The sequence below is a fragment of the Eumetopias jubatus genome, unplaced genomic scaffold, assembly GCF_037043125.1.
Source record: "Eumetopias jubatus isolate StellerSeaLion01/CBP00866 unplaced genomic scaffold, mEumJub1_p1.0 scaffold_8, whole genome shotgun sequence".
NCBI lineage: Eukaryota > Metazoa > Chordata > Mammalia > Carnivora > Otariidae > Eumetopias > Eumetopias jubatus.
The window spans coordinates 57,386,347-57,411,041 of NW_028274814.1; the positions used below are offsets into that span (position 1 = coordinate 57,386,347).

At 37.0% G+C, this 24,695-nt stretch overlaps 1 protein-coding gene across 1 annotated transcript in view; it reads left to right on the top strand.

Annotated features, from left to right (window-relative positions):
- Positions 1 to 24,695, top strand: part of LOC114203931 (ankyrin repeat domain-containing protein 26-like) — a 125,885-nt gene that overhangs the window by 81,557 nt on the left and 19,633 nt on the right. The window contains exons 10-15 of the mRNA XM_088025706.1: positions 6,946 to 7,100; positions 14,498 to 14,668; positions 16,963 to 16,996; positions 17,349 to 17,487; positions 22,060 to 22,252; positions 23,894 to 24,074. Coding sequence (XP_087881832.1) covers positions 6,946 to 7,100; positions 14,498 to 14,668; positions 16,963 to 16,996; positions 17,349 to 17,487; positions 22,060 to 22,252; positions 23,894 to 24,074 — 873 coding nt within the window. The remainder of the gene's footprint in view (positions 1 to 6,945; positions 7,101 to 14,497; positions 14,669 to 16,962; positions 16,997 to 17,348; positions 17,488 to 22,059; positions 22,253 to 23,893; positions 24,075 to 24,695) is intronic.

Consider the following 24,695-nt stretch of genomic DNA (forward strand, 5'->3'; position numbering starts at 1 on the left):
GAAGATCTGAAACAAAAATTAGAAATACAAGCAACTTAAAACAGTTCATGTGGATTGTTTCTCTTCTCACTTGATGCCTTTTATAAAGTAGTGAGCAAAGTTAGTTCTCTAGGGACCCACGATTGTGTGCTTATTCATTTAATACAGATTTATTCTGTACTGTGCCCTGATAATTTTATATCCTCAATAGTTCTGGACCCATTCTGTCAGTTCAGGTGTACTTCATCTTTATTTTGCAGTACTGCCTTGTAATTCATCTCCCATCTTGTGTGACAGTGCCCCTCAAATTCATCCCTCTCCACGGCATTTAGAGTGATCTGTCTCAAATGTCAATATGACTAGGAACCACTGTTGAAAATATATTTGTGTCCAGGTATCTTAAACTTACATATAAAGCTTTCATAACCTTGACTTCTGCCAAACTCTCTAGCCCTTTCTGCCGTCTGCCCTTTTCTCTGGCATTCTGAACTGCTGGTGATGTCTTCCTCTTAGATCCCTGTATTACCCTGTTGTGTGCTTCTCTCCCTTTTAGATAAATATTTACCCTGTCGTGTGCTTCTCTCCCTTGTCTTCCTACAGCCTTGCATACTCTCCCTGTTTTCCTCCCTCTAATCCCTTTGAATCTGGCTGACCTCACTGTTTTCAATTTCGGTTCAGGCATTATGTCCAGAAAAACCATTCCTGACACCTTTTATCTACGTGCTTCTTGAAACCTGGGTGCCTAGCACTTACTGGGAACTCAGTAAATAATTACTGAGTAAAATGAAGACAGTTTACATAGAGATGACTTAAGAGATTGCCCCATACAGGGGCACCTGTGTGGCTCAGTCGGTTGAGCGTCCAACTCTTGATTTCGGCTCAGGTCATGAGCTCAGAGTTGTGAGATCGAGCCCCATGTGTGGCTCAGTGCTGGGCTTGGAGCCCGGTCAAGATTCTCTCTCTCTCTCTCTCTCTGCTCCTCCCCCTGTCTAAAAAAAGAGAGAGAGAGAGAGAGAGAGAGAGAGAGAGATTGTCCCATACAGTCCAGGAGCCAAAGAAATAGATATAGAAAGAAGTAATTTACAGTTCAGGTGGTGAAGATACACTAGAAAAATCTGTAAAGTACTAAGGTACCCCTGAAGAAAGAGACACCTATTAATCTGGGGAAGACTAGCCATAATCAAGGATGACTTTACATAGCAGTCTGTGTCCTAAAAGATGTGAAGAAATTTATCAAGTAGGAGAGGAAAACATTTCAGGAATGTTTACACTCAGCAGCGACGTACACCCATAGGAAGCTTGTACACTAATAAAGGCATAAAAAATACTAATAATTTTGGAAACCATGAATAATGTTGTAGCTGAGGCTTTGGGTGTTAAGAGGTGCTGTTACAAGGTAAAGAATAGTCTGTTGTGATTTTACATGTTTCTGCTGCATTTTAAAATTTTGTTTCTGAGTGTTTTGTTCATTGATGTGAGGTGGATGAACTTGTGAATGAATCGTTGAGATGTTTGTATGTCTTTAACCTGGTGACCTTTAGTATTTCCCAAATGGTTTGTTGAAGTTTCCGATAATTAAAAGTGTTTCTTAAAGTAAATATTCAGCTAAAGATTAAGTTTAATTTGAACTATCAATAGATGAAATGTTATTTTCTGTTTTTAAGAAGGATATAGCTTTTATCTAACCATTCTCAGTAGTCCATTTTAACTAAATATATAGATTTGCCAGGAGAACGAGACTTAGAAAGGACATCAGAGGAAGAGCAAAAAAGACTTGATGAAAGTGAAAATAACCACCTACAGGTATGTAAAAAGTTAAATTTAAATGTAAATTTCCGCTTTTATATTGTTTTTCCTGCTTTAATAACGTAACATAGTTCAAATGAAATTATCTTTTGAATGGACATATTGAAGTCAATAGATTATAATTTAATATTTAGTTTTTATAAAATTTTACAAGTTACAAACCTTAAACTATTGTTAGAATTTATAGTAACTTATAGCTAAACTTCATCCTTGGAATTGAGAGGAAAAAAAAATTCCTGAACAGTGTTTGCTTCTTCCATTTTTGTCACTTTTTATGTGATAAAGAAGGTAACACCAAATATTGAATCATATGTTTAAACAGTTGAAATTATGAGCAGCGTAATAATGATGACTACTGACTTAGATCCACGTAGGAGTAATTATCCTCAGTGGTTCCAAATGTGCAGTTCTGTATTGCCCATCACTAATGCCAACATTAAAGATTTATTTTGCCTTGTGATCTCTGTGTAGTTGACTTCAGAGAGTGGGGTCATAAAATCAGCACAATTGCCAATTGCCTAGAATCCCACCTTCCAGGATGGGACCTTTGTAGTTGGGTAATAAACCATAACTCTTTTCAGTTATTTCATTTCAGCGTAGGAAATCAGTATTATTAACATTTTTCTTATCCACTCTCAGTGGACATTATATTAGAGCTGGATAGAAGCAGATAATTATAGTGATGTATAACACTATCATAGTATATAATTTGAATTAAGATTTAGGAATTTTCTTTCTGATTGATGTTAATTGATTTTGGCTCCTAATAATTTAAAATTTGCCTATTCTCTAGTTATTAGTCTTTAAAGAAAATCCTCAAATGCACGGTAGGGGCTATGTAAGGTATGGTGAGGTAAAATGTTTTTAAGTTTGTCACATTAAAAATAATGTAATTCATTTTTTGGTAGATGGAACATGGAATGAATTGTTTATTTCCAAAAAACTGACAAAGTTGATGGATTTATGTTTTTCTTCTGTCTTAAGCTAGGGCGAGTTATTTTTCGCTTCTTTGTTACAATCCAGTGACTTGGGAGCAGCTTAACATAGATTAAGAAATCTAACAGTTAAATTTTAATTATTTTCTAATTTTTCTTTGTCCATACTTGATTACTTAAGGATAAAGTTATTTTACAAACATGTATCCTGGCAGAAAAGACATCTGAAAATCAAACCAAGCAAATTAATGTTCCACTTTTGCATCTGCAAAAAAAGTCTCGAGAACCAGAGATGAATAAGAACTGTGATAGAGAGGCTCGTGTAGCTGTATTTTCAGAACATCCTCTTGTGCAAAACCATGAGGAACTCTGGATCAAACAAGGCAACTTAGGGTGGAAAAAGAATTTAAAACTCATCACCAGTGAGTTAAAGTGGGAGTTTGGTAAAACTTGTCAAAGACACAAAATTGCTCCTTATCCTAAGGAAGAGTCACTACATGGTAACTTTAAAGAAGGAGCAAACGTAATGGAAATACCTTCTAACTTGACAAATGACAGACTCGATTGTGAGAAAAGGGATACATTTGCAGTGCCTGTCCCTCTAGTATTTCAGGCATTTGCTGAACAAAAACCGTCTAGTCTCAAATATGCTTGGCAGTCATCTTCTGATTTTGCTTTAAGTGAAAATAAATCGGACCGTGAAAATGGTCACAAACCAGACACTGAGCATGTTTTTAACAAAAATAAGAGTTTTAAAAGTGATACAGAAAATAAAAAAGTAAGGAACCCACTCGCTATGTTTGAAGTGAAAGAAGACCAAGAGCTTGACATGCCAATGGCAAAAAGTATGAACCAAAATAGCACTAATTCTAAATTAGAGATGGGACATCTACCTCAGTCTAGTCATTCGGAAAGCCTTTGTGACAAAAGGTTTTCCAGCTCCAATGAGGTGAGACAGATGGCTCAAATAAAAAGGCACAATAGTTCTGCTGTTACAGACACTTACAAGAAGATAAAAGACTTGTTCCGGAAGCCATTCTGTGCAGATAATGACAGTACTAATAACTATAGAAGTATGGAACCCGAAGTAGAAAATGAGAGTTCTTCTCCACCATGTAGTTACGGAACATCAGAAGTATATCTAAAAGAAGAAATACAGCAAGATGTTCAAAAGGTTAAGAACGAGATAGGCATGTTACAGATAGACTTCCTGGATTTGGAAAAAGTGAAAGTTCAACTTCAAAAAGAGGTAAGAGGTTCACTTTGCTGCTGCTCTTTTGTTTTTTTCTCTTTATCAGTTATCTGAGTCATTTTGATTTTCCACTTAGGAGAAGAGATCGTGTATAAAATGGGGTTGTCTAAATACGTGATTGTGTTCGGAAATAGCTTATTTCTGCTATCTAAATGATAGGAGTGCAGGAAAGCATTCTTATGATTTGTTTTCCTTAGGTTTCTCCGTCAGTCTCCCAAGTGGCATGTGAACTTGGGAACGAATTTAGCTATGCACCATGTGACCTCATGAACCCGAGTAACCGTAAAGAAAATTCCTTAAAAAATGCAATTATCGGGGCGCCTGGGTGACTCAGTCGTTAAGCATCTGCCTTCGGCTCAGGTCATGATCCCGGGGTCCTGGGACGGAGCCCCGCATCGGGCTCCCTGCTCATTGGGAAGCCTGCTTCTCCCTCTCCCACTCCCCCTGCTTGTGTTCCATCTCTCTCTGTGTCTCTCTCTGTCAAATAAATAAATAAAATCTTTTAAAAAAAAACTTTAAAAAAATGCAGTTATCTTGGCACGTCTGGGTGGCACAGTCGAGCATCCGACTCTTGGTTTTGGCTTGGGTTTTGATCTCAGGTTCGTGAGATTGAGCCCCACGTTTGGCTCTGTGCTCAGTGTGGAGTGTGCTTTAGTTTCTCTCTCCTTCTCCCTCTGCCCTTCCTGCTCATGCTCTCGCTCTCTCTCTCTCAAATAAATAAATCTTTAAAAAATATATAATAATCTCTAGTGTTTTGTTTTTTTTTTTAAGTTTTCTTTCTTTATTTATTTGAGAGAGCGCGCACGTGTGTGCACGAGCATGAGCCGGGGGAGAGGCAGAGGCAGAGAGAAAGGGAGAAGCAGACTCTCTGCTGAGCAGGGAGCCTGACATGGGGCTCCATCCCAGGCCCCTGGGATCATGACCTGAGCTGAAGGCAGACGCTTAACCGCTGAGCCATCCAGGTGCCCCATCTCTAGGGTTTTTATTTTTATCTATTGGCTTAAATATAAACTGCGTTTCCATAAACAATAAAATGGGAAAGAAGCAATGACTAAGAGAGAAGATATAAACAAATATTTCAGCTAAACCTATTTATTGTTTCAGTATGTGCAATCTTTTCTGCTTTGTACTCTTGGAACTTAGAATTCCAACAGGACCACGCTGAGATATTTTTAATAACAAATATTTGGATTATCACTTTCTTCCTCCACATTTTTTAAAAACAGACTCTTTTTTTAAGATTTATTTATTTATTGAGAGAGCATAAGCCAAGGGGAGGGCTAAAGGGAGAGAGGGAGAGAGAGAGAGAGGTAGGTAGACTCCCCACTGAGCATGGAGCCTGATGCGGGGCTCAATCCCACAACCTCGAGATCATGAGCTGAGCCAAAATCAAGAGTCAGAGGCCCAACTGACTGAGCCACCCAGGCGCCCCCCTCCACTTTTTTTGGTCACCATTCTCACATGTTTCTGTTGAGTCAGACCTTCATATTATGTTTAATAAAGTATGGTACATTTTGACATGTATGATTTTTATAATGTAGGTAGCAGAAACCTTCAGAAACCTTCAGTATTTAACTCGAAGGGAGAAAATGGACTTTTGAGGTGAATTGAGTTTTAAAAATAGACAAAAATCTAGAGATATCCTCCTTTAAAAGAAGAAGTAGCTAAGCACCGTGTCCCCAATTAAGATATTAAATTACTGTGCCAGTGTCATACTTTTAATGTATCTGATTAATTTAATGAATGTGTTTGATAACTTACCTGATTCAGCATCAAAGAATTGTATCATCTCTTTCGGTGCCATAAGATGCTAGGTAATGCCACTTTAGGAACTTTGGACCAAATTAACCTTTTTTGGTTTTACTCCCATTTATCAGTGGAAAACAGGATTAAAGTTGATAATTACTTTTATATCCTCTAGCTATAAAATTTTATGGTTTTTGAATGTGGAATTTGGGGAGCATTACTCATTTCCCAAAATTCTACACTAACAGTTTCACTCTGTTCTTTTTGTGTTGTGGTGAACTTTGGTTCATATATTTTAATGAACACTGTCACTTTTTTGATAGCCCTAGGATCCAAATGAAAAAAAGAATTGTAAAAGGTAGTTGGGGAAAAAATAGCTCAGTGTAGAAAGAGGAAAACTTCTGTTTGTTCCTGGAGCACCACAATGTCACATCCTTTAAATCTGGCTGTTTTTGCAAAATCCAGGTGGTAAGGACAGAAGATGACACATTTTGTGTCTTTGTCTTTTTATTTCTTTGTATCTGCTGGTCAGATGGGGTGGGGTGGGGAATGGTAGGGAGCAAACCGTGGATATGAATACAAAATTAAGAAAGCCCTTTTTCAAATTTGGGAAAATTCTGTTTTAATTAATTAATTATTTTTTAAGATTTTATTTGTCAGAGAGAGAGAGAGAGAGCACAAGCAGGAGGAGTGGCAGGCAGAGGGAGAAGCAGGCTTCCCACTGAGCAAGGAGCCTGATGCGGGCCTCGATCCCAGGACCCTGGATCAGACCCGAGCCGAAGGCAGACGCTTACCCAGCTGAGTCACCCACGCGTCCCAATTCTGCTGTTTTTATTCAAACAGAATGAAGCAGAATTTATAAAAATTGCAATTATTTATAATGATAAAGTTAAACACAAAATATTTTTATTGATTAAAATTACGACAAACTAAGAGTCAAATGTTATAATTAATGAAAAAAAGTTCTGGGATGCCTGGGTGGCTCAGTCGTTAAGCGTCTGCCTTCGGCTCAGGTCGTGATCCCAGGGTCCTGGGATCGTGTCCCGCATCGGGCTCCCTGCTCAGCGGGGAGCCTGCTTCTCTCTCTGTCTGCACCTCCCTCCTCCTGCTTGTGCTCTCTCTCTGATAAATATATAAAATCTTTAAAAAATGTATAATTAATGCAAAAAGTTCTTTTTAATGAATAAAGTAGTAACAATTATCCTTAGTATCAAATTTCCATTAAAGATTAATGAAAAGAAGAGACAGCAAAGTAATGGGATGGCAGTATTCGAAAACGTGTGTGTTGTCGCTGCTGCTGCTGCTGGACTAATTCCACAAAGAGAGAGTGGAAAAACTGAAAACCACCTCTTTCCTTTTGGGAAAAAGGAAGATTCTGATGGGTAAGCCTATAGCAATATTTAAATAGTAGGTAATTATTATTTTCCTATAAAACAAATTCTAGTTGGAGCTAACATTCATGATTAACAAATTTTATATTTTTAGTAGGGCTATTCCGTCCTGGGTGCTAATCAGAAAAATGCAAATAACGAGATATCATTTTTTGCGGTCATTGTGATAAATATTTTATTAAAAAAATAATACCCAAAGTTAGCAAATGTAAGGAAAAAGGCATTCCTATACACTGTTGTTAGATGAAATTGGTAAATCCTTTCTGAAGGGTGATTTTAGCAGTGTGTTTCAAAAATTTTAAATATGGTGTCCTTTTTTTAAATTTATTTTTTTTTAAGATTTTATTTCTTTATTTGACAGACAGACAGAGACACAGCGAGAGAGGGAACACAAGCAGGGGGAGTGGGAGAGGGAGAAGCAGGCTTCCCGCAGAGCAGGGAGCCCGATGTGGGGCTCGATCCCAGCACCCTGGGATCATGACCTGAGCTGAAGGGAGACGCTTAACAACTGAGCCACCCAGGCGCCCCTCTTATAGAATTTTAATATGACTAATTATTTTGGGTATATCCTAGAGTTAGATGATTTTTATCAAGCATGAAATATTGCTCTTCAAACTTAATAGTGTTTCTGTGGTCTTTCTAAGCATGAGAAAAAATGATTATCAGGTTATATAGTGTTATATATATATATATACACTACATCTAGAAAATTTTTAAGGAGTCTTTTGGTTGTATAATTTTGTGAATTATTTAATGCCTTGGTCTGCCTTTTTTTTTTTAAGATTTTATTTATATTAGAGAGAGAGAGTGCGTGGTGAGGGAGAGGGACAAGCGGACTTGGCACTGAGAGCAGAGCCCCAGGCGGGGCTCGATCGCACAACCGAGAGATCATGACCTGAGCCAAAATCAAGAGGTTTAACCGACTGAGCCACCCAGGTTCCCCCTTGGTCTGGCATTGTTTTAAAAAACATTTAATGCTACATGTATGTAATTTAAAAAACTATATTACAAAATATATTACAAAAATACTACGTCATCATTGTGTAAGGATTGAACCAAACAAGAAAATTAAATCATCTATGATCTTTCCTCTTAGCTATGAAATCCTTAAAAGAACCATGTACACTCACTGATCCGGATTTACCTCCCATTCACTCTTGAATTCTGTCTAGTAATTTTCACTCCCACTACTCCAGAATTGATTTTACAAAGGTTTCCACTGATTTTCATTTTAATAAATCTAGACATAATTTCTTAGATCTCATTTTATTTAACCTATCAACAATATTTGACCCAACGGAGAACTCTCTCCTCCAAAATTCTGTCTTCACTGAGCTTCCAGGATCTCACTCACTCCCCTGGTTTTCCCCCTGCCTTCCTAGTCTGTACATCTCAGCCTGATTTGCTGCTTTCTCCTCATCCCCCACCTCTTACTTACACATTGACATCTTCCAGGAATCAGTCCTTGATTTTCCTTCTCTTGACTTTTACTATCTTGTGTATTCTAATGATCTTCAAGTTTCTATCTCCAGCCCAAATCTCTCTGTGTAATTCCAGACCTACATATTAAACTGCCTATTTGATGTCTCTTTGGGATAGCTCTTGGGTCTTACGAACTTAACATGTCCAAAATCGAACTACTGATATTCTTTCTTATACCAGCCCTTCTTGTCTTTCCTAATTGAGTTAATGACAATTCTTCCAGTTGCTCTGCCAGAAAACTTGGTATCATCTTTGACTCATGTCTTTTTCTTTTTCATACATGTCACATCTAATCTGTCAGCAGATCTTGTCAGGTCTTCCTTCAACATATATCCAGAAGCCAAACACATCTTCCATGACCAAGCCACTATCATCTGTTGTGTGTATAAGTGTAATAATTAACTAATTGGTCTTCTTGTTTGTTCTTTTGTCTTTTCTCTGTTTCCATTAATTCTGAACACAGTGGATCTATTAAAATGTAAGTCAGATTATGTCTTCCTCTGCTCAAAAGCCAATTGCCTCCTATTTCACTCAGAGTACATGCCAGAGTTCTTTCTAACACCTACAAGGCCTTGTATGATCTGTTCATCTTGGTCTCTCCCTATCCCTTACTGCCTCACTCCTATTTTCTGTCCCTTTCACGCTGTCCAGCCACACTGAATTTCTCACTTTTTTCCCCTCACTACAAACACTTCGAGCATCCCTCTGTCCTTGCTGTTGACTCTGGAGTGCTTTTCCCTCCAATACCCTCATGGCTTCCTTGCTCCTTGCTCCTTCCTTTCCCCCCTCCCCTTCAATTTTGTGCTTAAAAGTTACTTTCTTAGCAAGGCCTTTCTTGGTTATCCTGATTACCTCTTTCCCTATGGCACATCAAAATTTGATTTCTCTGCTTTAGTTTTCCTCCTCTAGTACTATCTTGCCTGTGTAGTTTATTGTATTGTGTTTACTTCACTCATGAGTAGGATTTTTATCTGTTCATCGCCACGTCCTCAGGGCCTAGAAAACGTCCTAGCGTATACAGTTCTGTTCAGCAAATGTTTATTGAGTGCATGGAGTTTCACCTGCATGTATTGTTTTTTAACATAATACTCTCACTTAAACAAAAAGAAAGTTTGATATGGGTCCATTCTGACAATTTAATCTGTCAGTTGTATGCATTTTTTTTTATTTTTGGGGGGCCCAATGTTGTGGTTACTTGCTATTTATTCTTTTACTGGTATTTATGCTAGTTTTAATTATGGTAAAGTGGATCAGAGGAATAGCAAACTTCATTTATATTTTATTAAGGAAAACGAAATATGGTGGCAAATTATAGGACTTTAAAAATTCTTGCCAAAAGATTGTGAGCCCTCAATATCTGAAATAAAAAGATGAAGTTGGAATTTATTGGCTACTAGTAAGATAGACCTATGCTGGTCACTTAGAGTCTTTTCTGACAGAGCAGTCTGCTATTCTTATATAGGGTTTTGGGAAGAGTAGAGTTTAAGGTTTGGGGGACTTTCAGAGAATTAAGTGGTTTGTCATCATGTGAAACACCATGGTAATTTGGATGAGACTGTTGTTGATTGGTTGGCACGTGAGGCATGTGTATGGAATGGTTTTGTCTCCTACTGGCTTTCTTTGAGAAGGGAGGAGCTGACACTGGTTGGTTGGTGAGTGAGGCCAGTGGGCGTTGATCAGTCACACACATTTAAAACTGGTTGTGCTGGCTTCTTTTCCCGTGGCTTCATATTTGGGTCCCCCCCCCAGGTTTGAGGTGACTTTAACTAGATGTTTTCTATTTAAAAGTTGCTTCTATCAACTGTGTTCAAAATGAAAGCTATTTCATATTCTGTAATTATAGGTTTATTTTTGAGATTTGGGTTAAAAAGAATTGTTTAATAATTGCCTTCAGGAAGATCCTTCTTTTTTGGATGTTAAATTTTAACTAGAAGAGTTATCTGTGTAACAGTTTTAAAACAATAATTGCTAGCTCTGTTTTTGTTTCCAGTGCTCTTAGGGGCTCATGTTCAATTCCTAAATTAATAATCTCCTGTGGGAACTTTCATTCTTTTTGTAAATTTAGGTAGCTATATGCTGCTAATATTCTCTTGCATACATTTAGTCCATGAAAAAGTAATTATAATTTTCTGTTGGTAAATCTAGCTTTTTATATTAGGATTAAATACTTGGCTAAAAGTATACAAAAGTCACCAAATCATTTTCTTTAAAAAAATTAAAATTTTTTTAATGTATTTGTAAGAGAGAGAGAAAGAGAGCGAGCACACAAGCAGGAGGGAGGGGCAGAGGGAGAGGTAGAAGCTCAGTGGGGAGCCTCATGCAGGGCTAGATCCCAGGACCTGGAGATTATGACCTGAGCCAAGGCAGACACTTAACCGACTGAGCCACCCAGGCACCCCCAAATCCTTTTATTTTCAAACAAAATTAACCAGGTTATTGCTATTTTTGAGTGATATATATAATGACAGATGAGTATTTTTGAATTTTCTCCAGATTTATTGAGGTATAATTGACAGATAACTGTGTAAGTCTAAGGTATACGTATATTAATTTAATACACTTTTATATTGTAAAATGGTAAGAGTGTTAATAACTCCATCATCTCACATAATTATCATTTCTCTTTTAGCAACTCTCTTAGCAACTTTCAAATATATAATACAGTATTGTTAACTGTAATCACCATTCCGTACATTAGACCCTCAGAACTTACTAATCTTGTAACAGGAAGTTTGTATCCTTTGGCCAGTATCTACGCATTTCCCACAGCCTCCTACCCCTGGCAAGCAGCAGGGTGTAAATTTGTTGTTGTTTTTTTAAGATTCTACATGTAAGTCAGATCATACAGTATTTGTCTTTTTGTGTGACTTATTTCATTTAGCATAATTCCCTCAAGGTTCATTTCTGTTGTCGCAAATGGCAGGTTTCCCTCTTTTTTGTGGCTAAAATATTCCATTGTAAATATATACCACATTTTTTAAACCCATGGATCCACTGATGGACACTTAGGTTGCTTCCCTGTCTTGGCTATTGTAAATAATGCTGCAGCAAACAGGGGTGCAGATACCACTTCGAGATGATGATTTCGTTTCCATCAGATATGTTCCCAGAAATGGGATTACTGCAGCATATGATAGTTCTATTTTTAGTTTTTTGAGGAACCTCCGCAGTGTTTTGTATAGCGGCTGTACCAATTTACAGTCCCGTAATGGTGTACAAGGATTCCCTTTTCTGTACATCTTTGCCAGTGGTATCTCTTGTCTTTTTGATGAAAGCCCTTTAACAGGTGTGAGGTGATAGATATATGATTGTGGTTTTGATTTGCGTTTCCCTGATGAATAGTGATGTTGAGCCCCTTTTTCGGTACCGTTGGCCATTTGCATATCTTCTGAGGAAAGTTGTCTGTAAAGGTGCTTTGCTGAGTTTTTATTTGAAGGATTTGTTTTTTGCTGTTGAATTGTATGAATTCCTCATATATTTTAGATATTAGCCTTTTTTCAGATATGTGGTTTGCAGATATTTTCTTCCATTCTGTAGGTTGCCTTTTCATTATGTTACTTGTTTCTTTTTTGTTTTTTTAGATTTTACTTAAGTTCAAGTTAGTTAACATATATTGTATTATTAGTTTCAGGGCTGGACTTTAGTGATTCATCCCTCGCATGTAATACCCAATGCTCATCACAAGTGCCCTCCCTAATGCCCATCACCCAGTTACACCGTCTTCCCACGCACCTCCCCTCCAGCAGCCCTCAGTTTGTTTCCTATAGTTAAGAGTCTCTTATGGTTTGCCACCCTCTCTGTTTTTATCTTATTTTTCCCTTCCTTCCCCTATACTTGACGTAAATGGAACTAGAGTGTTGCTTGTTTCTTTTGCTGTGGAGAAACATTGTTCCATTGTTTTTGCTTTGGTTGCTTGTACTTTGGATGTCATATCCAAAATCATTGCCAAGATCAATGTCAGGGAGTGTTTTCCCTGTTTTCTTGTAGGAGTTTTATGGCTCAAGGTTGTACATTTGAGTCTTTGATCCAGTTTGGGTTAATTTTTGTGAGTGATGTAAGTTAGGGGTCCAGTTTCATTCTTTTGTATGTGAATATGCAGTTTTCTCAGCATCATTTATTGAAGAGATTATCTTTTCTTCTCTTCACTATATGCATGGGTTTATTTTTGGGTTCTTGATTCTGTTTCATTTGTCTTTGTGTTTGTTTTTATGCAGGTTCCATATACTGTTTTGGTGACTACAGCTTTGTAACAGTTTGAAAACAGGAAGTGTGATGCTTCCACCTTTGTTGTTCTCTCTCACGGCTGCTTTGGCTATTTGGGGTCCTTTTTGTTCCATACAAATTTAAGGATTGTTTTTCCTATTTCTGTGCAAAATGTCACTGGAATTTTGACAGAGATTGCATTGAATCTGTAGATGGCTTTGAATAATGTGGATGTTCAATATTAATTTTTCCAAACCATAAACAACGAGGTATCTTCCTATTTGTGTCTCTGCTCTCTCTTTTATCAAAGTCTTGTAGTTTTTAGTGTACATATCTTTCACTTCCTTGATTGGATAATTTGAAAGTTTTAAAATTTGAAAATTTTAAATTCACAGATTTTTTTGATCCATTTTCCTGTCAGTGATTTCTATTGCTTTTTTGCATTTCATTCACTATATTATTCAGCTCCAGAATTTTTGTTTAATTCTTTTTTACTATTTCCAGCTCTTTTCTAAAGAAAAGATTTTACATATTTATTTGAGGGAGAGAGAGAAAAGAGCAGGTCGGGGGAGGGACAGAGAGAGGGTGAGAGATTCTCAAGCCGACCCGGGGCTCGATCCCACGACCCTGAGATCATGACCTGAGCTGAAATCAAGAGTCAGACACTTAACTGACTGAGCCACCCAGGTTCCCTTCCAACGCTTTATTAAACTTCTCATTTTATTCATACAGTGTTTTTCTCATTTTATTGAATTGGCGCTTTTTTTTTTTTTGGTAAAGATTTTATTTATTTATTTTAGAGAGAGCGTGTATGTGAGTGGGGGGAATAGCAGAGGGAGAGGGACAAGAAGACTCTGCACTGAGTGGAAGCAGGATGCACAACTGGATCTCATGACCCTGAGATCATGACCTGAGACAAAACCAAGAGTCAGACGCTCACCTGACTGAGCCACCCAGGCAGCCCTGAATTGGCTTTTTGTGTTTTCTTGTAGGTCATTAAGTTTCCTTAAAACTGCTATTTTGAATTCTTTTTTGGATAAATTACAGATCTCCATGTGTTTGAGATCAATTACTGGAAGATTTGGTGTCCTATATCCTTGACTTTTTATATTCTTTGAAGTTTTGCATTGCTGTCTTTGCATTTGAAGTAGCCTTTGATGACTACCTTTCCAATGTGTCCAAACCTGATATTTTTTTTGCTCTGGTGGTGTGCTGGAACTTTTCTGCAGGAAATCTGGTGTTCCAAAAAGTCTCTCTCATCCATGGGTGATTATCTAAGACCGTGTTTTCCAGGGGCTCCCAGATGTGGCTGAGAGGAAGGGGCTGGAACCGGTTTATGGGCTATTGCTGGGTCCACAGCTGGGAATGTAGTGAGTGTGCCCGTCACCTGATGCATGGGTAGGCAAGACTTTTCCGAGGTCCCTTGCTGTATGGTCCTTGATTCCACAGCTCCTACAAAGAGATCCATAGCAGTTTTGTCCCCACAAATGACACTGTATTGTAGTTGTATATGTATCTGTCTTTGAAGCAAGGGATGTGTATTTCCTTGTATATGGTTGGATTTCATAACTGTTCTGTGAATTAATAAATGCCAATTGAGCTGGCTAACAGAATTTTACAAAAAAATTGTTTTTATTCTTTACCCGTAAAATTATTAGAAAACATTGGTTTTTTAATGGATATTTTAACTGGATTTTTAAAAGTAGTGATCCTGGTTTGCATATGAAGGAAGTAAGGAAAGATGAAAATGAAAAATGGACATCAAAAGTATCTGTGATTACGCCAGGGCTTGAGAAGGCCGATTCCCTAACTTCGTGTCCACTACAAGTGAATGATGAGAGCACTTCAGGTGAAATGGATCAGGATGAAGGAAGGTAAAAGCTATAAATTCTTCATTTCCCTCTGAAGGAAGTTTAGCAGTGATTACTTTTTCTGGAAATAAAACGCTGTAGTGTAGGTACAGGCTCAGGCAGGAAATAGTCAAGTATATCAGACACACGGCTTGAAAGGTTAAGATGAGGACAAGGGACTCTGACAAGGAGCAGTTTCAGTAGTCACCATGGAAGCTGGACTGTGATGGATAAGTCGAAACAACTCCTTAGAGAATTTTTATGGGGAAAGGTAATAGAGAAATGGATGATAACTGAAAAAGAATGTGGAATTCAAGGGAATTGTCTTTCTTTTTTTAAGATGGGAGCTTTTAGAGTACATTTGTATGCTGCTGGAGATGATCCAATAGAGATAGACATGGTTATTTAATTTTGTTTGCATTTCCAAATATTAGAAAGCTTATTGATTGTATTACATTATCTTTTTTTTTTTTTTAAGAGTTTTTATTTTTTATTTGACAGAGAGAGAGAGTACAAGCCGGGGGAGCGGCAGGCAGAGGCAGAGGGAGAAGCAGGCTCCCTGCCCAGCAGGGAGCCCGTTGTGGGACTGGATCCCAGGATCCCGGGATCATGACCTGAGCCGAAGGCAGACGCCTAACGACTGAGCCACCCAGGCGCCCCTATTTTAAGATTTTTGTATTTGCTTGACAGAGAGAGAGAGAATGCACAAGCAGGGGGAGCGGCAGGCAGAGGGAGAGGGAGAAGCAGGCTCCCCGTCAAGCAGGGAGCCTGATATGGGACTCGATCCCAGGACCCCGGGACCATGACCTGAGCCGAAGGCAGATGCTTAATGACTGAGCCACCCAGGCGCCCCTGTATTACATTATCTTTTAAAGATTACAGTAATTGTCCTTAGTACTCCTATTCATGTAGTTTTGTGGCAAGAGGTGTTTTTTTTTGTTTGTTTGTTTGTTTTAAGATTTTATTTTTTGTACAGAGACATAGCGAGAGAGGAAACACAAGCAGGGAGAGTGGGAGAGGGAAAAGCACACTCCCGCTGAACAGGGAGCCCGATGTGGGGCTTGGTCCCAGGACCCTGGGACCATGACCTGAGCCGAAGGCAGATGCTTAACGACTGAGCCACCCAGGTGCCCGTGGCAAGAAGTTGTTTATTCAGAATGGGTTCCACAGTGGAGTATTCTCATATAATTGAATGTGCAGATACTATCATTCATAGACTTAAAAATATATAGATAATAGTAAATATACAAACTCTTGGGCCATTCTGAGTGGTACTGATCATTCCTTGATGATTTTAGATATTCAGTGCCTTTGACAGTATCATGAATAGCTATGGTTTTGTTAGGGACTTTGAAGTATCTGGTTGCATTAAGTTAATATTTGTTTAGATTCTGGGGAAGGGGGAAAGACTTTATTTATAGTTGAAAAATAAACTATTAATCTATCATAGATTATTACTTTTAGAGTATAAAAGTTCTAAATTATAAAAGCCATGGTTCCTGTACCAACAGTGTCATTGACACATACTGTGTGCTCCATAAGTATGTAGTTGTGAATAAACAGTTGAATGAATAAATGAATGCCATTGATGAACTTCTTTAGAAGAAGCAGATCTTTAGTTTATTGAAAGTGGATTTTCAATATTGCCTAGGTATGAAGTCTTTTTATTTTAAAAAATATGTGTAAGATTCATAGAGTATAATTATAGCTAGAAATGGAATAATAGTAGATTCATTTCCTATCATATTAGTTAGAAAGACTTAAATATTACTTTCACCACATATTGTAAAACACATGTTTTTGAAGGCACATATCCTGGATTTGAATTCTGGGTCTACTCCTGACCAGCTGTATGGGCTTGGGGAAGTTACTTATTTCTGTGCCTCATTTTCTTCCTGTGTAAAATACCTAATATGAGTACCTATGTTTATAAGATTGTTGTGAGGCTTAAAATACTTTTAAGATGTGTACAGCGTTCATAATGAGGCATAGTAGTTGCACAGTAAATCCTCAAAACACTAGTATCATGATTATTAAAAAAGGGTTTCTTTCATATAAGAACTCAACTTGCACTTTCCAAATAGTTTTTACAGCCAATAAAAGCTTGTTTTTATTGAAAATGACAACAAAAAATGTGGTGTATTTCTTCGTATCAAATAATGCAAGTAACATTATGATTTTCCTTTGCTTTTTGTCCATTTTATCTAAATTTAATGCTTTGTTAATATTATTAATAATATTGTTTAGCTATGATTTAGATATTCTTTGTATTTTAAGTATTTAATACTTGCCTGATATGAATTGTTTTTTTTTCTTAGACCTGCAAAGAAAACATCTCATGAAAAGAAAGAGGTAAAAAATATATATATAATTTTATTTCATTTATGAATTTTTTAATTTTCACTTTCTTATATTACTTTGATAAATAATACTTATTAGAAATGTTATTCCATGGTAAGAAATTACTTTAGGAAAGGTATAGTGAAAAAATAGAAAATCTTCCTTTGTTGTATAGACATTTATTGTGAAAAAGTTATTCAGAAGTACTAATTATTGATAAAGGTCATTTTGATAAAAATCAGTTCTTTTAAAAAGTACCTATGTTTTTGCTCTTATAAAAAGATGGGTATTGATCATCTCTCTACACTTGGTATATTTTATGAATATTTGGGGGACATTTTGAAATAGTATTTTTTATTTGTAGGTCAAAAAGCAAATGAATTTTATGGATGACCTTGACTTAACTGAGTCATCTGGAACAGCTTCAGAGGGTTCCAAGTTGCCTTGCTCTAATTATATGAGTTGCGTGTCGCTACCTGCACAAGTTGGCAAGGATTGTAAAGGTAGGACCATTGTATCAATATAAAGCCTTTGTACGTATATCACCGTAGTAATACGTGCACATCTTGTATAGTGCTGTACCACACAACACTCATGCGGTACTCATCTCAGAAATACGTTTTATATGAAAACAGAGAATTGTTGAATACTCTCAGCCAAAGGGCTATAATTTCCACTCTATGTTTTGTCATGGGAATGGCACACCTGATGTGTTGTTAACTCCGCTTCTCTTCTGTGCCTTCACCCAAGGTCGGGTTACCATTATTTTTCTCCTAGAATACTGAAATAACCTCAGGACTGTTTTCCCTGTCATTCCACCTCCCAGAATCTTGGTCTCCACTGCAACCGTAGTTATCATAATTTTTAAAAATTCATGTTTCATCACATTACCCCCTTGCTTAAAGCTTAGCTATTACTTCTCATTGCTCTAAGGTGAAAGACCGCAGTACTCTAGCTTCATCTTGTATTGTTTCATATCCTTCTTTTTTTTTTTTAATTTTTTTTTAAAGATTTTATTTATTTGACAGAGAGAGACACAGCGAGAGAGGAAACACAAGCAGGGGGAGTGGGAGAGGGAGAAGCAGGCTCCCCGCGGAGCAGGGAGCCGGATGCGGGCCTCGATCCCAGGACTCTGGGATCATGACCTGAGCCGAAGGCAGACGCTTAACAACTGAGCCACCCAGGCACCCCTGTTTCAGATCCTTCTTTCCATCTGTGTCTCAGCCACTGTTTTCGATGTTTTTTCCTATAATAGAGCTTTTTTTTCCCCCAACAGCTTTAGTTAGGTAAACTGCACATATAGGAAGTGTATACTTTGATAGTTTTGACATATGTATATGCCTATGAAAACATAACCGTAATTCAGGCAGTTGACATATCTATCACCCGTAAGTCTCATGTCTCTTTATATTCCCTTATCATGAAACTGCCAAATTGTTTTCTAAAGTAGTTGTACCATTTTCCATTCCCACCAGCAGTGTATGAGAGTTCTAATTTCTCCCTGTATATTCATGAACACTTAGTATTGTCAGTTTTTTAAATCTCAGCCATTCTGATGGGTATGTAATATATATATCATTATGGTTTTAATGTACATTTCCCTAATAACTGGTAATGTTGAGCATATTTTCATGTGCTTATTTGCCATCTGTATATCTGCTTTGAACTATCCAAATCCTTTGTCATTTTAAAAATTAGGTTGTTTTCTTATTTGTTGAGTTTTGAGAATTCTTTGTATATTCTAGATATAGTTCCTTTATCACCTATATATTTTTTTAAGATTTTATTTATTAATTTGACAGAGAGAGAGACAGCTAGAGAGGGAACACAAGCAGGGGGAGTGGGAGAGGGAGAAGCAGACTCTCCACTGAGCAGGAAGCCCGATGCGGGGCTCGATCCCAGGACCCCGGGATAATGACCTGAGCCGAAGGCAGATGCTTAATGACTGAGCCACCCAGGTGCCCCTCACCTCTATTTTCTCCCAATCTGTGACTTTTCATTCTTTCCACAGTGTCTTTTGAAGAGCAGTTTTTCTTTTTGATGAAATCCGGTTTATCCATTTGTTCTATGGATTTTTGCTTTCGGTGTTCCTATCTAAGAAATCTTTGCCTAGCACAAAGTCAGAGGTTTTCTCTCATGCTTTCTTTTAGAAGTTTCGTAGTTTAAAAACAAAGTTTTATAGTTTTAGGTCTTACATGTAGATCTGTGATCCATGTGATCCGTGTCATCATTTTGTATTCTTTTTTAATATTTTATTTATTTATTTGACAGAGAACATGAGCAGGGGGAATGGCAGCCTGAGGGAGAAAGAAAAGCAGGGTCCCCGCTGAGCAGAGAGCTGGACATGGGGCTCGATCCCAGGACCCTGGGAGCATGACCTGAGCCAAGGCAGACACTCAGCCAACTGAGACACCCAGGCGCCCCCATTCTCTATTCTTTTTTTTATTTATGATGCATAGTATGGATCCAGGTTCATTCTTTTTGCATATGAATATCCAGTTTTTCCAGCACCATTTGTTGAAAAGGCTATGTTTTCTCCACTTCCTGCCATTGTGTCTTTGTCAGGACCACTTGACCATATGTGTGTGGGTTTATTTATGGACTGTCCCATTGATCTCTTGGGCCTTCTTTATGTCAATATCATGCTGTTTTAATTACTACCAGTGTATGATGATTTTTGAATTCAGGTGGTTAGTGTTAGTCCTCCAGTTTTGTTCTTTTTCAGGGTTCTTTGGTATTCTATTCTAGATCCTTTGTGTTTCCAGAACATGAATTGTATTTATTTATTTATTTTTTCCACATGAATTTTAGAATCAGTTTGTCATTTTCTCAAAAAAAAAAAACGACTCGTAATCTTTTGTAGTTTTTAGTGTATAAGTCTTTCTATCTTTTATGTTATTACCTGTGGTTATTTTTTATTTTTCAATACAGTTTCAATTTTTTAATTAATAATTAAAATTAATTTTTAATTCTTAAATTTTAATTTTTGTCTATTGCTAATATGTAGAAATACAGTTGATTTTTGTATAATGATTCTGTATCCTCCAAACTTGATGAGTTCATTTATTAGTTCTAGTAGCTTTTTAAAAAATTCTGTCAGATTTTCTACATAACCAAAGGTTATCAAACTTTAACTACTAATTTACTGATTTCTTAAGGTGGAGGCAAAGGTCATCAATTTGAGACTTTTCTTCTTTTTTAATATATACATTCAGTGCTGTAAATGTTCATATGAGTGCTACTATAGCAGGATTTCAGAAATTCTAATATGTGTATTCAATTCAGAATACTTTCTAATTTCTTTTGTCATTACTTCTTTGACCCGGGGTTATTTAAAGATTTTATTTATGTGTGTGTGTGAGAGAGAGAGAGAAAGAGAGAGAGAGAGCATGAGCTGGAGGGGAAGCAGCCTCCCCTCTGAGCAGGGAGCCAAATGTAGGGCTTGATCCCAGGACCCTGAGATCATGACCTGAGCTGAAGGCAGATGCTTAATCAATTGAGCCACCCAGGTGCCCTGACCTAGGGGTTATTTAGATGTGTGTTAATTAGTTTGTGGTCACAGAGCACACTTTCATGACTTCAGTCCTTTTGACTTGCTCCTTTTATTACAATTTATTTTATGACCCAAAATATAGTCTCCTTTGGTAAGTGTTCCATGGATAGCTGAGAAGCATGGTGGTGTTCCAGTCTACTATATCCTTGCTGATTTTCTGCCTATTGAAATCTCAGACTATAATTGTGAATTTGCCTGTTTCTCTATAATGCTATCGATTTTTGCTTTATGTATTTTGAACCTATTAATAGATGCATAAACATTTAGGTTTGTTATGCTTCTTTTAATTGACCCTTCTATCATTATAAAATGACCTTATTTATTGCTGCTAATGTGTTTTGCCATGAAATCTATTTTGTCTGGTATTAGTATAGCCACTCAGGCTCAGCCTTCTTTTGTCAAGTTGTTAGTGTGGTCTGTCATATTTCTGGCCTTTTAAAAAATTTGTGTCTTTACACTTAAGGTGTATTTTTTTAATGGGTGGCATATAGTTGGGTCTTCCTTTTTCATCCATTTTGACAGTCTGCCTTTTCCTTGAGGCTTTTGGACCATTTTCATTTAATGTGATTATTGATGTGGTGGATTTGAATCTGTCATCATATCGTTTGACTTCCATCTGTCCTTTCTGCTTTTTGCTCCTATTCTCTCCTTTTTCTGCTTTCTTTTAGATTAATCAAGTAATTTTTATGATTTAGTTTTATTTATGTGAGTATGCGTATGTGTGTATTTTGCTTACTCTAGCTATAACTCTTTAGTTGTGCTATTTTAGTGATTAGGGTTTAAAGTATATGACTTAAGCATCACAGTCCACCTTTGAGTAATGTTATACCACATCGTAGTAGTTTAAGAAAAGTATAATAGCTTACTTCCATTTCTTCTCTCCTAGCCAGATCCTTCTGGATCTGTGGGATGATAGTTTTCATTATTTAGAAAGGTTTTGGTCATTTTTTCTTTCCTTTTTTAAAGATTGTATTCATTTATTTGAGAGAAGGAGAGTGAGAGGGCACGAGCGGGGGAAGGGGCAGGGCAGAGGGAGAAGCAGACTCCCCAGTAAGCAGGGAGTCTGACACGGGGCTTGATCCCAGGACCCTGAGATCATGACTTGAGCTGAAGGCAGACACTTAACTGACTGAGCCACCCAGGCACCTCTAAAATATCTTTTATATTGAAGTCATTCAATATATATTTGTTTAATGCGTGAGTGAGTGAATGGGAAAACACATAGTCCTTCATATGCAAAAAATACTCATATATTTTATTTCTTTTTTTTTAAAGATTTAATTTATTTGAGAGAGAGAGAGAGAGAGAGAGTATGAGCGGGGGGGTGGGAGAGAAGAACAGAGGGGAAGGGGGGAAAGAATCTCAAGCAGACCCCATGCTGAGTGTGGAGCCTGATGCGGGGCTCGATCCCAGGACTCTGAGATTATGACCGGTGCCGAAACCAAGAGTTGGATGCTTAACCAACTGAGCCACCTAGGCGCCCTATATGTTTTATTTGTTCTTGTTTTTTTCTCTGATGTAGATTCTGCTACTTTACTAAAAATCCAGGATGTGATTCTTTCGTATAAAAGATTAGTAGAACAACTTAAAAGAAAAAATAAAAAAATGGAAAATAAGGTTAATGGACTACAAAAGGAGCTATCAGAAACAAAAGAATTGAAATCGCAGTTGGAGCATCAAAAAGTGAAGTGGGAACAAGAACTTGGCCGTTTGAGGTATGACATCTTGGTTTCAAGGAAATATTTGAACTATTTACCTTTTTTTTTTTTTTAATAGGCTCCACACCCAGTGTGGGGCTTGAACTCACAGCTACGAGGTCAAGAGTTGCATGCTCTACCAAGTGAGCCAGCCAGGTGCCCCTGGAACTACTTACTTTTGTAATACAGATGTGTAGGAGAAGTGTTATAATTGCTACCTTACCCTATGGAATTTTTCTAGGGAAGACAACTTCTTTAGTAGTGTGAAGTATGAGATTCTTCAAAATAATTCAGCAAGTTCTTGACAGTGAATACTTCTACTGATAATTTAATGTATATTCCATATCATAATTTTAATGACCATATAGAAGTCCACCATATGGAATCCTCCTTGTTTAACAAATTGAATTTTGGTTATTTTCCATTTTTCTATACTTTAATTAATGCTGTAAGGAATATCTTTTATATAAATCTGTTTCTACAATTCTGGTTACTTGGAATAAATTCTTCAATATAGTATTGTTTGCTTAAAGTATAAAAATTTTTAAAGAAGGTCTTTGATCCTATTTTTAAACTGTTCTCAGGGAAGTTTATATTAATTTCTATGCCCATCAACAGAGTATGAAATGGCCATTTTTCTCAAGACAGGAAAACTTTTTAAAATTTATTCAGTTTTAAACATACGCAGCGATTAAAAAGTAAGATGGAAAATGATTACTGCTCAGTTTTTTCAATCTCTCTCTTATAAAATTAATCCAAAAGTCTATGCTGTAAGCACGTACGACTCTTTATTGTTTACTTAATGTGGATCCTGTGTTGTTCTAAAAGGGGTTTTCAAATGATTTATAAAATGGATAATAGGGGCGCCTGGGTGGCTCTGTTGGTTAAGGGTCTGCCTTCGGCTCAGGTCATGATCCCAGGGTCCTGGGATCGAGCCCCATCTCCAGATCTCTGCTCGGCAGGGAGCCTACTTCTCCCTCTGCCTGCTGCTCCCTCTGCTTGTGCTCTCTCTCTCTGTCAAATAAATAAATAAAATCTTAAAAAAAATGAATAATAATCAACAAGGTAAATTGAGAGTATTGCAGAAGAAACATAAAATGTATAGGGCAACAGATATTCGACTCCCCAGCCTAGTCCTGGATCACAGTAATCTGCAGGTGTATGTTGTGTAAATGACATCTGCAGATGCTGTCTTATACTGCAAATTATTTTTGGAGGTACCTGTGATGTTTTGGGAAATAGAAATGTACTTCTAGTGAATTTATAAACTTTTTTATAAAGAGCAACTTCTCTTTTTAATTAGTAACTCAATTATCTGTTCTAATGGAGGAGGAGTAATTATGACTATATGGGAAAAATGATAATTTTTAATTCTCACTTTCTTGAATAATTTCAAAATTCCTTTCTCTACAATATCTACCAGAGTTAGTACTAAAACTTATTACTAAGCTGCGTAATGCTTTCTCATTGCTTCTTTTCAACTATATATATCTTTTGGAAGAGATTGAAGTGAGAAATTAAACATGAGCCCGAGAAAGGAAAAAAATTGAGAACATAGAAATTTCATTTGGCTAATAAGCCAACGTATGTGGAACCAGATCATAAAATGAACTTTTTATCGCTTACAAAACATTTTAAAATAAGCACATTTATTTGCAGATTTACCTTAAAACGTGAAAAAGAAAAAAGAAGAAATGCTGATATATTATATGAAAAAATGAGGGAGCAATTCAGAGAAAAAGAAGAGCAGTATAATAAAGAAATCGAAATGAAACAACTTGAACTTTCTCTTGGAACACTAGATGTGGAATTGAGGACTGTAAGAAATAATTTGGATCAGGTAAATCTTTGATAAAAATTGCCTATTTCGATCAATATTATTTATAATATCCCCTTGATTTAATGTATATTATTTAGGTATAAAATAGATAAAAACTTTAATTTTATCCTAATAGGAACTATAATATTTTTAGCTAAAATTATTAACTTATTGGGATGCTTGGCTTCTCCTATATGCTCTCTATATATTTCCTGAATGAAGGGATAGAAGGTAAATTGAGATAAATGTGAATGTTGGCTTTTCTTTTTTAAGATTTTATTTATTTTTAGAGAGAGAGCATGAGCAAGGGAAGGAGTAAAGGGGGAGGGAGAGGGAGGGAAAAGAATAAGAAGCTCAAGCAGACTGTGCGCTGAATGAAGAGCCCGACTCTGGGTTGGATCTTACAACCCTGAGACCATGACCTGAGCCAAAAGCAAAGGTAGGACACTTAACCAACTGAGCCACCCAGGCACCCCGGTTTTGGATTTTTAATGTTAAAATACAGGCTAAATCGCCTTGAGACTATGATGGAACTAGTTCAATGTTTTGTAAAGAAATTTTATTTCACATTCTATATCTTCTTGTACTTTTACTTTATGACAAATTTAGCTGTCATTCAAATTAAAATTTGAGTTATTCAGG